The 12,693-nt window shown below is 35.7% G+C and overlaps 1 protein-coding gene across 29 annotated transcripts in view; it reads right to left on the bottom strand.

Moving 5' to 3' along the window:
• Positions 1-105: 105 nt before the first annotated feature.
• The window catches only part of phldb1b (pleckstrin homology-like domain, family B, member 1b), a 59,910-nt gene continuing 47,322 nt past the window's right edge, over positions 106-12,693 (bottom strand). For 4 of the 29 annotated variants that reach the window (XM_079609261.1, XM_079609265.1, XM_079609278.1 and 1 more), the window contains 7 exons: positions 11,887-12,172; positions 8,229-8,319; positions 7,980-8,126; positions 5,746-5,965; positions 4,962-5,047; positions 4,725-4,754; positions 115-2,370 (listed from right to left, as the gene is read on the bottom strand). In XM_079609261.1, coding sequence (XP_079465387.1) covers positions 2,230-2,370; positions 4,725-4,754; positions 4,962-5,047; positions 5,746-5,965; positions 7,980-8,126; positions 8,229-8,319; positions 11,887-12,172 — 1,001 coding nt within the window. In that variant the 3' untranslated portion in view covers positions 115-2,229. Of the gene's footprint in view, positions 2,371-4,724; positions 4,755-4,961; positions 5,048-5,745; positions 5,966-7,979; positions 8,127-8,228; positions 8,320-11,886; positions 12,173-12,693 lie in introns of all 29 variants that reach the window. The other 25 variants (XM_079609288.1, XM_079609286.1, XM_079609285.1 and 22 more) reach the window with 20 other exon arrangements.

Raw genomic sequence — 12,693 nt, 5'->3', positions numbered from 1 at the left:
TCTGTTCACTTCTTTAAGTGTATGAAAGAGTATTTTCATGAACTTCCAGCAGCATATTGCACTTCTAAAATATGGCTTAAGTAATTTATTTCAAGGTTAATTTATGAAACAGTTATGCGGTGTGCTGTCCAATCAAAACAAACTTTCTTTGGTTGAACTTCCTGTAGTATATCTTAGCAGCAGCTTTTTAATTTAGCATGCGACTCTCTTGTCTGGTGTCATGAACACAGCACAGTCGCTATGATGCAAGACTTCTGCTTGTGTTGCATTGTTAATTACAGCAGTGAGGATCACTTGCCCTTTTACATCTGAAGTCCCAGTTTAGCCGTGACCTCTGGGCTACGGTCTTTCCCGCAAGGGTGCGTTTCGTGTGTGTTAGCATAGCTCATAATTAGGCAAATAAACACAAAAAACACGGAAAACTGTGACTGTATTCATGTTCAACATTTTACAACACTGTTTTCAGCTAGTTGTGTGATAGTACTCAGACATCTTACACGCAAAATGAAGACTAATTATTCACGCTGATTTTGAGTTCTCTGTAGATTTCCGTTTGGTTTCAGGAGAGAGCAGAACACTTTGTTGGTCTTTTTTCTTTTCTTTTTTTTAACAGTGTCGTAGCTGCTCGATAACATCGCTAAACATAAATAAACATTTGATTTTCCCCAAAACAAGCACAAGGTTGGGCAGACTAGTTAAATGCCTGCCTGTCAACATTAATAATACTTGAAGAGCTACTAAACCCTTTGAATAGCTCCGTAAATTGTATTAAAGCAGCATCGGACTGATTTAAATAGGTCATCTTTTTTAAAATTACAGTATGTGTCTGTTCACAATCTCCTAAAACAGCAAAACCCACTGTGTATCACATGAAATAATGGTGCGGTCACATTTACCGTTTTTTTTAATGCATTTGGCAGTTACTTTTATCCAAAGCGACTTGCATTGCATTTCAAGGTACACATTTTTACATTCTTGCTTTCCCTGGGAATCGAACCCATGACCTTGGCGTTGCAAGCGCCATCGCTCTACTGTTTGAGCTACAGGGAAATTTGAGCTACATTTCAATAGGAATCCACACAATTCGAATTTTCACATGAGGGCGAAAGGATTCCCCACAAAAAAATCTCTTCGCGATTCACGAATTTGCCGCGTTGACAAATAGAAAGCTGTTTGGTTTGAAAGCGTCTTCTGTGTGAGCTGTGCTTCGTACATTGCTACAACTACCGACAATTGACCTTTTTAGTGAAATTTCGCTAATGTGACCGTACCTTAAGCCTGTGATTCCAGCAATTTTTCACCAGTGTCACAGTTCAAATATTAAGAGTGACAAATATGGGACAATATCAAGGCACTGCATGACTTGCATGATTATGATGTTTTCTCCTGTTTGTGGCAATTATTCCAAACTCTCATAGGCTGGCAGTGATAGGAGATGGCTGCCTCCCTTGGGAGTCAAATCACATGATCAAGTTGTCAGGACTTGGCAAATAGGCTCTACTGTTGTATGTGGTGTGTGTGTGTGTGTGTGCATGTGTTTGAGGTTCTGTCTCTAAAAGAACAAGCTGGGAACACAGTGGGATACAGTCGGACAGGAGTCGCTGATGTCCCTCTACAATAAATATAGACTCCTGAGCTGGTAGGTGAGCTTTGGTGGATTAAGTCTTTGTTTCTGTGATACGGGATCTTTAAATGTGAATACATAGTATACTCTTGTAAATTTGATTGAAAACATCACTTAAACGTACTGCAGTATTCTCTCGGTCAGTCAATCCCATCAAATTTTTTAGCGCAACACTATTCCAGAATGGCTTGGTGTCATTTGGCATTTTTCCCATTATGTTTGAAAACACAAATAGTGGGACAAACGATACAAATGAAAGTCTATTACATGTTTCTGCACATCCAGACAAGATAAACTGCAACTGAAAAATATCTCTGACGGCAAAAAGGCATTTTGGTAGATGGCGAGTGAGCCACCACCTGCAGGTTTGGTTCACCGGGTCTTTTTCGTCTTCTAGAGCTCCCTTTTTCAATCCAGGCAGACGTGGAAAACCTCTGGTGGATATCTGTCTGTGCAGCTGAGTGGATATATAACATCTTCAGGAAACACGAGAAAAAAGGAAGTAGCAAAATAAGGTTTTTCCTCTCGTTGGGAATAACAGGTGTGGGTTATTTAAAGTCTCCCTGCCGAACGGTTTTCCGTTGTGACGCGCGGGTCCGTTTTTCTCAGTTCATGAACTGCGTGTAGCCCTCGGCTCCTGTCACGATCACATCCATCCAGATCCTCATGGCCTCAGCGGAGGGGGCCACCATGAAATACAGTCTGTCGTGCGTCTTCACACAGAAGGTCAGGGAGGGGTTGGGGCTCTGCATTTAAAAACACACAATCGGATCAGTGAGGGAGTCACGTATGAAGCGCATCTTCTATTCAAGGCATGTGCATTATCTGCTCTTTATTCATTAGGGATGCCAATTTTCAGGATTTTTTCAAAATTGACTAAATAAAATGCAATTAATGAATCATGCAAAATGCATGTCGAGGACTCCAAATACTACATGCACTATTTGACCTACAATTCACATAAATATAATAATAATATAGTTTATGTTAATTAAATAAACATAAGAAAAATTATATATTTTTATTTTGATAAATGTATTTGAATACATTTATATTTAGTATGAATCCAATTGAATATAATAGTTTAATAATTTTTCAAGTATTAATAATAATGTGTATGAATAATTATTGTGTCGATCATAAGTCTTTTATACTTAATACATATACATATATATATATATATATAACTACACTTTAGTACAATCAAAATAATTATACTTATGATATAAATATAAAAATATACATATTTTTAATATAATTAAACAAATGTACTGATTTATGAAGTATCAGTATTTTCATCTTAATTAAGTATTTTAATGTATTTAGAATGAATCAAATTGGTATGATTTAATTTCATATCATTTACTAATTTATTGATGATAATTTGAATGGATAAGTTGATTATATAATATTTCTGAATAATATATAGTCATTTAAATATATAAATATATTATTTATTTCATATAATATTTCACATTTTGAACTTAAGTTTGTGTTTATTGTAGCAAAACTGATATTGTTTTCTGGGACAGATCTTTTTTTTTTTTTTTGTCTTCATGCTCTCGGCATTCAATAATTCACCAAAGCTTGTTTATCTCGCTGGACGTGAACCTGCATGTAATGTAGTCTTGGGTGTATTCTCTGTAACCTTGTTTAGTTTTGCTCATGGTTTTGGAGGATGATCATGTCACATTCATGCTGGCAAATAGGCTACCTAATTTGTCTGTTTCTATCAAGTGACAGATAAATTGGCACTAAAATGCTGCAGTGTTTGATTGGATGCACTGCCTTTGACCCAGCTGTTTAATTCTAACACACTATTATGGCATTGGTGCTCCTGATTACTTTGGGCCTGTTTTTAAAAGCCAAAGCTGCTTGTATGTCTACGTCACATGCAGCACAAGCAACAGCGTGCACTCAGATACGCGTTTTGATCTCTCTTGAGCTAAAATGGATTCATTGAAAGTCATACCACTTAATTAATAATCATTGATTAATCATTAGCATCTCTAATTTCAACACATCTGCATAAGTGGAGTAGGAGGTGCTTGTTAAAATATGATAATTAGTCCTCCTCAACAAAACACTCATTATTAAAGTGCATTTCAGACCATATTACATCATTCAATAGGCAAATAAATATATTCAAATGATAAAGGGATTCTTATAGATGCTTGTTTTCACCACAGAATAAGGTAACTGCAACTTTTTATATATTTTTTTCTTGCGATTGCAAGTTTATATCTCACAGTTCAGACTACATAACTGACAATTGCGATTTGAACTCAGATTTTATAAACTCGCAATTGCAAGAAAAAGTCAGAATTGTGAGATAAAAGGTCGCAATTACTTTTTTATGTCTATATCTTACAATTCTGACTTTATAACTCGCAACCACGAGTCTGATTTGCGAGTTATAAACTTGCAATTGCGAGAAAAAAAAGTCAGAACTGTGAGAAAGTCAAAATTACTTTTTTTTTTTGATTGCAAGTTTAGATCTCAAAATTCCTTTATTTATAACTTTATAACTTGCAATTGCGAGTCAGAATTGTAAAATTAAAACTTGTAATTGCGATAAAAAAGTCTTGTGAGATAAAGACTTAATAACTCGCAATTGTGAGATATAAACTCGCAGTTCTATAAACTCTGATAGAAAAAGTGTCAAAATTCCGAGACATAAAATTACAGTTGTGAGAAAAAAGTCTGTATTGTGAAATAAAAAGTGGCAATTATATTATGGCTTCCAGTTAACCCATCACAATATACAATGTAAAGCTGATGGTATATAATATACCACACAACTGCTTCTGTGGGGTTATTACGTTATATACACACTTATCATCTCATCACAGGTGGGAGTCGCAGAGAAACACTTAAGGGAAATGCACAGGTTGTAAATCACATTATACTCTCATCCTCAGTAATTATGCAAAAAAACAAATATCCACTTTAAATACTGGCCTCAGTTAAAGTGCAAATAGTTCAGTTATTTAAAACAACACGACACAAGGTATGCGTTAAGTGTGTGAAAAATGCAAGAATTAGAGCAATTTTTCCTTTGAGCAAACATGCAGGATAGCGGTGGAGAAGTGATACGTACGTTTGTCAAATTCAGATTGAAAAATCCTTTCTGTGAAAACAGTCGGCAAAGCAAAAGAATGAAGAAAAAGAAGGGTGGGGAACATTGACAGCAGAGTTACAGCATAAGAGACAAAAAAAAGAGAAGAAAGAAGCTAACAGAAAAAGATCAAATGAAATGGTGCAATAGGAGTGCAGAGCAGCAAACCAGCGGGAGATGTGAGCTGTGCTTATGCGAGGGTCTGATCGAGGGCCGTACCTTCGTGGCACTGCGCAGGTGATCATAGTAAACCTCCTCGATAGCCTGGAAGTAGATGACGCCCTTCAGTTTGCTCTCGTGTTTATCTGTGAACGGGAGAACAACAGAGATGTCACGCTGCGAAAAAAATCGTTCTCTTAATAAGACTTTTATTGCAATATTTCTGTCTGAAGTGTGTTTTTAATATCAGAACGAGATACATTAACCCAAAAAGCAAAAGCGAATAAGACGTGTTCTCCGGAAAACAAGCATTTCCAAGTATTTTTACTGGAAAACAAGGCAAAACTACTGATTAGCACAATGTTTTGCACAGCGAAGGTTTCAAAACCAAATAAGCCCCCGTTCCCCTCGAGAATAATGATCTGGTAAGCACCGATGTGACCTTGTTACTGCAGTGCAACCCCTTCATTTTCAGTCCGCGTAAAAAAATAAAGAGCGAGAGCTCACGCTTTGCCGAGCGCCACGGCTGGATGATGAGCACGATTTCCTCAGCATTGCGGCAGATTTCATCACCATCAGATAGCATGCGGACGGGCTTCTGGTTATTTGTATGCCCCTAGCTAACCCGAGGCTATCGGAAATCATGGCAGCCACTGTGAGCTTAAGAATTACTAATTATCCGTATCCCCCCACTGCTGGATTCACCCACAATCCACTCTTTGTTCTGCCCTCGTTTCTTTCCCCAACCTCAGGGGGACCAAAGCGTAACGACACGTTTGCGGAGTCGCATTAGCATAGTGCACAGTAAGGAGGATGCTGGGAGGCGACGCTGCGGTACACATACCGGCGTAGTAGGAAAACGTCCTTTTAAGGCGATCAAAGACGAACCAGCGCTTCTTCCAGGATTTGATCTTCCCTCCCATCTTGACAAGATAGCCCTTGCACATCTTTTCGGTGAGAATCACATGGTAGCACGTGTCCACGCTGTGACCCGAGGACTCGATGTGGGAGCGGAGGTCAAACTCCTCTTTGCGGATGGGCAGGTATCGTGTCATCGGACGGGCCTGGAAATCAACAAGATGTGGTTCATATTTTCGTTATAAGGATTAATGACATGACATGTTTTTTTGTTTTTTGTCCTATCAGTCAATGGTTTCGTTATAAGGATTAATGACGACATGTTTTTTGTTTTTTGTCCTATCAGTCAATGGTTTCATTAGTTAACTACTTTAGTTAACAAGAACTAAGAATGAACAATACTTCTACATCATTTATAAATCTTAGTTAATTTCAACATTTACTAATACATTATTAAAATCAAAGTTGTATTTGTTAAAGTTAGTTAATGCACTGTGAACTAACACAAACATACAATGAACGACTATTTTAATTAACTACCGTTAACAAAGATTAATACATACAGTAATAAATGTATTGCTCATTGTTAGTTCACATTAATTGATACATTATCTAATGTTAACAAATGGTACCTTATTGTTAGGTGTTACCAGTTAATTTATTCAAAAATGCAGTTCATACATTCCATCATTTAATTTTTTTTTTTACATTTTCTGAATTCAAATTATTTTTGATATTTGTTTTGGTTTGGCATGAGGTAAAAAATGTCAGGGTGATATCACAGTCCTGATATATATATATATATATATATATATATATATATATATATATATATATATATATATATATATATATATATATATATATATATTAATGAAATGACAATTACATGACAACAAAATTGTAGTTAGTAACATAATCCATTACATTACACATTTTAGGTAACATAACGACTACTTTTTGATTAATTTTAGATTGCTTTTAACCTAACTCATTTATCACATTGAAAAGGAAAATATTGTACCATATTGATATAAAATACAAAGAGGGGAAACAAAATCCATTCTTTGTTAACAACATGAAGTGCATTAAACATTTTCCCAAAACTGGGGTTTGAGATTTTAATGAAAATAAATAATTGAATGATAATAATAAAATAATAAGAAGTGTTTGAAAGACAAAAGCTTTCTAAAGACACAGCAATACATGGTACATGACTTACTGACTGATAATTCAAATAATAGTTTATGTGTTCGTCAGGAGTTGATTCGATATGCAATGTCGGAAAACACTCCTTAAAAGTGAAATGATTTCTGTAAATCCAGTGGTCAAATATTTGTGGCCTCACAATTTTCCGTGTAATCATAGTGTAATCATAGCCACATGACAAGTGTCTGGTCTGTGTGTGCAATTTCACATATATACATCTACATATACTAAGTATTCTAGTTATAAGCAATACGTTTTTTAGAAAGGAAAATTAAAAACATGGAAAATAAGAATTATGAAAGATTTGCCATTGTGTGAATAATATGTAATCATGTAATCAATCAAAAGCAACTGTAGTCTGATTACAAGAATTTTAAAATGTAATACAATCTAATTACAAGTACTTCATTTTTTGGAATCTGATTACATAATCTAGATTACATGTAATCAGTTACTACCCAGCACTAATTACAAGGTACAATTGCACTAACACATGCAGAAACAGAAAAAACAAAACAGACCCTCAAGGTGACACTGTCTAGGTCAATATCATTTTATCTTGTGGACTAATATGCAAGCATGTTTATTTAATAGTTCAGTGTAATGGCTTATTCAGGGCAGTACTAAATGAAAAAGCCATTATAATCCCTCTTATTTTGATCAAATAACTATAATTTAGCAGATTCTGCAAGGTCTATGAAAATGTATGATTGTAACTGTATATGTAATATTTTTTACATACGTTTTTCATTAAATTACTAATGAAAATCATTAATTAAAGGACAAATTAAATAAAAAACAAATGACTACTATGTGTGCACTCTCATGTAAAGTGTATGTCAATAAATTTAATCTTTTTTTGAAAATGGTATACATGTTTTTCCCATATGACCATTCAAATAATCTCTAAAAACCCTAACCCCTAATTAATGAATGAATTGCACAAAATGAATCCGTTAAACCGTCAGTCCTAGTAGACTCTCGGCAGAGTAGAGAGCTGCGTCTCCTCACCTGAGAGAAGTTTTTGGCCCTCATCTTCACCTCCTTCTCTATCAGCTGCTGTCTGTGTACCGTCTCCTCCTGCAGTCTCTTCTCCGCCACCTCCCTTCTTCTTCTCTCCTCCTCTAGCATGAGTTTACGGGTCTGAGTCTCTCGTTCCTGCGGGCCCAAAAGAGGGCAGCGGTTATTAGACATGACTGAGAGTCAAGAAAGATGAATATTGTTAGTTGATAGTGACTGTATACAGATGCCACGACTCACTCTGGACTCAATGAGTCGAGCTTTCTCCAGATGTGCCTCCTTCAACATCTTCTCCATCTCTTCGATCTTCAGCGCATCCATACCACTGGCGCTGTGAAACACATCAAACTTCAGTCAAAGTCACTGAGGGGGGAATTCACTATGCATGTTTGAACCAAGACAGCCAGCCATTTAAATAGTCGTTGCGCAACCGTTCAGTGAATTTACCCCCTCGGTCATCTCTTTGGTGAATGATGGAATTGAGACCAGTAGCAGTGAGACTGGTGGATTACGAAACATTTCGTCATACTATATGAAAATACTGCTGGATTGCAAGCATCTGCCGTGAAACATTAAATGAAGCACATGTGGACTATAAACACAGAAAAAGAAAATGTGTAGTGGATTACTCTTGAGAAGAATCCCAGACTCGCTTGAAGCTTCGTAAAGACAAGAGTAAACAAACAGCTCGAGAACATTTCAAGTAAACAAAATCTCTCCTGAGAGAGAAACAGCTGAAGGCCGTCAGTTTGCGAAGCCGTTGTGCCCCGGTCCAGCTCCACTGCACTTTACAGGCGTTTTGTTTACAACATCTTCACACATTTCCCAAGATAAAGCTTGTAACTAAAGACAATATGTCAGTGTCCAACTGGGTTGTGGGCCATTCAGAACTGAATTGAGAATGCCTTTGAAATTCAGGAATGAATATAAGAAAGTACACTTAAAATGGAATGACATCAAAGGAATGTATATTACGGCTATAATTGTAGGTTTTTTAATACACTGCCGTTGAAAAGTTTAGGGTCAGTACGTTTTTTTTTAAATTCCTTGATAGTAAATACATTAATATAGAGGGTATGCATTGACATCAATTTCCCGCTGGACTGAGTGGCAAAACATCCCGCAACATGACTAGTTTTAAATAGGGGAAACTGCGTAAACGGGAGTAAAACAAACGATCGTCTTAAATTATAGGCAGTTGGACTCGACAGTGTTCCTCACAACTCACCAAAGAAAGGAATTGGTTTTCCTGACGTTTATATATACCTAATTTAGACGCCGGGGAAATACATAAACTAAAGCCTGTGAATGCTTTATCTGCTAGACAAAACAATCCGAACTTGCTTTGTAAGGAAAAAATAGGTTTGTCTAACACTAACTATCCCCCTTTGTAGAACACAAGGATCATCATAATGGATGTTTTTATATATATATATATATATATATATATATATATATATATATATATAAACGCTGACAAAAACTTTAGTTACGCAGAATATAAGATGGTAAGTATTTAATTGATGAGTTTAAATTGTCAATACAATATATGAACTAGGGTATGATTTTACCCCAAAATTCAACATATCTCTGACACAAAACAGTAACTGCAAATCCACGTTTCTATGCCTCAGTAGTTTCTGTGAATTGCAGCGATCAATTTGCTTCTCTTTCCTGTAGCTTTCAGCAGTCTGTAAAAGACAGCTCCGATTTCTTGTTGAATCTATTTGTACAGTCGACCGCACAGCTCTTTTCCATTTTAGATGTGTTTTGTGTTATTCGCGGCATTCACAAAATGCTGCCACTCGCTCTTTTTGCTCCACAGTGGGTGTAACCGCTGTGACTCCCGCCTACTGTGACGTCTATTGTTAGACAATTATTTCTATTTCAAACAAATACTGATCAGCATGAATAAATATTTTATTATAAAACAGTTATTTTCAATTGCTAAATATTTCACAATATTACTGTTTTACTGTATTTTTGATTAAATAAATGAAGCCTTGGTGAGTAGGAGAGAATCTTTTAAACAGTAATTACATTTCTTTTTTCAATATTTTCTGAATTACCCATAAATCATACAAAACACACACAGTATATTAGGTAATTCCACAAAAATATGATATATTAATCATTACTATTAATGTTAATAATCAATAAATTAGCTTTTCAATCAATTTTATATACTGTATCATTATATTTAATAAATGTGCTTTTATTTTATGAACCCTGATGCACTTCATCCCCAACATTTCACAGAATGCTCTAATTTACCCTAAAGTCTTCAAAATGTAGACAAACAACACAAAGCAGGCTTGCCTTATTAATTATGCATTTTTTGTGAAGAAGAAAATCTGTTATGTTACTCCTGAATTTTTTTTGAATTACAATTAAGAGCGTTCGCTTTCCTGTCATTCCAAATCAAATTGCTTTCTAACATCCTCTGCGGCATGACCAATTCCCTTCAAATCACACTCATGTACTGAATTCTGAGTTTTGCTCAACCTTGGCGTCACGTGTCAGTGTTTGCACCTCATTAATCGTTGGTTTTGCAACCAATTAAACCCTTTTTTTTGCTTTCTCATTTGGCTAATCTGTTATTTATAAATTTCAGATTCTGATGAAAGTGTAGCAGGACACGTTATTGCCACATCTGTATGTACAAGTACAAAGGTTTACTCGTATATGCAGAGAGAGGGGATTGATGAAGAGCAGAGACATCAGTTCATTTATGAAAAGAAGGGTGGTTAAGCAACAAACAGTAAAACCTCAGGCATGTGTTTATGGAAGACGCCTTTTCAGTCGTTGACATTTTTGCAAGCCCAATTAGTCCTATGTGTGCTCTGACTGTCCCTGTTAAGTGGAAACTGAAAAGACGGCCGTTTCCACACACACCGTTTAACCCAGCAACAACCTACAAGCTTAAAGATGTGTCTTCACAGAGTCCGTTTAACCCAGAAACAACCTAATCTGTAGCCTCAGGCATCAAAGTCGTTCATTTGTTCTTTCCTTTTCGCAAGAAAGTGGGCGGGAAGAAGCACGGTCGCTGCATTATGATTCATAGCTTCCCTACACACTGAGCTATTGCATCCATGTGAATGTATTAAAAAAATATACATTATTTTACACATTTTCACATGTAATGTAATAGAAATTTATAATAATATATGCTACTGTTCAAAAGTTTGGGTTCATGAAGATTTGTTGTGTGAAAGAAATTAACTCTTTTATTCATCAAGGGGCACATTAAATTGATCAAATTTTGAACTTTGCCATCGCAGGAATAAATTACATTTTAAAATATATTAAAATCGAATTGAACTAAAATAGAAAACAGTTATATTAAATTGGAATAATATTTCATAATATGACTGCTTTAACTGTATTTTCTTAACAAATAAATGCAGCCTTTATGAGCATAAGAGACTTCATTATTATTATTTTTTTAAATCTCACTGACCTCAAATTTGTGGACAATAGTGTACATTATAATTTTATATAAGCTATAATATTTATATAAAAATACTGTATTATTTCTATTTAAATTAATATAATTTGTCATACTCAAAACCCTGCATTACTGATAAATGCAGTTTAAAATGAGAATAAATAACATGACCTTGGTTTACAAAAAAATAAAAATAAACTGATTTTATATGAGCTTTAATAATAAAAAATAAAAAATAAATGCTAATAAATGTGATTCATATACGCTCCCTATGATTTGGAGTCTCAATTTGGAGAGTACTAACTAAAAGTCATTAAGCAGATGGTTGATAATTTATCTTGGGACAGGCATGTAGAGAAACGCCACAGGGCCGCCACAAGTTCCTGTCACAGAGCCATTGGTTAAGCGTTCTGAGAAAATGATTTAGGAAAGCACGTGGAAATGTCGAACCTGGACATATTGTCAGGAGAGCAGGCCGAGTTGTTTCCAGTGGAGATGCTCGTGTCCATGCTGTCCGAGCTCTCCAGGCTGAGGGTGTCGTACGGTTGTTCCCCAGAAGAGGGCGCTGTGTGGTGCAGGATGGAGTGGTGCATGACTGGCACGGAGGTTGAGGAAAAGGGAATGTTGAGATGTGTTTGAGAGCCATGGAGCGCCTCCCACTGGCACTGAGCCTCTACTGCAGCTTTCTGCTTCAGTTCGGCCAAACGTCTCCGCTGCTCCTCAATAACCTGATGACCTGATGAGATATATATGAGAGTCAGATCTACAGACTGGATACAAGTGCCCAAAAACTGAACAAACTAAGCATTTTAAAGGTCAAAGATAGCTGCCAAACCCTCTTTAGACAGACTACATAGTGCTTTGAAACCCAAGTGACTGCACATCCATTTAGGATGGCACAGTTCGCCCATGATTTGCTCCATCATGCCTCACACATACACATATAAAATATGCAACGCATGTGTGCTGAATAAAAAGCCCAAGCAATACCTCTGATTCAAGATCCCTTTGTACACTACCAGTCAAAAGTTTAAACTCATCTACTCATAATTTATTATATTTTAGAATATTGAAGTCATCAAAACTAAGAAAAAAGAATACAAAAATAAATAAATCATTGTGTCATCAAAATGTATACAATTAAAATAATAACTAAACTGAATAAACTAATTAAAAATGTATTCTCTGTTTGATTAGGGAATTGTGTACAGTAGTAACCACAATTTTCTTTTAAGTAATAGTGAAAAAACAAAAATA

This window comes from Phoxinus phoxinus, assembly GCF_949152265.1.
Source record: "Phoxinus phoxinus genome assembly, chromosome: 4".
Classification (NCBI taxonomy): Eukaryota; Metazoa; Chordata; class Actinopteri; order Cypriniformes; family Leuciscidae; genus Phoxinus; species Phoxinus phoxinus.
The sequence above is the reverse complement of the archived record's forward strand: the minus strand, read 5'-3'. Positions and strand labels throughout refer to the sequence as shown.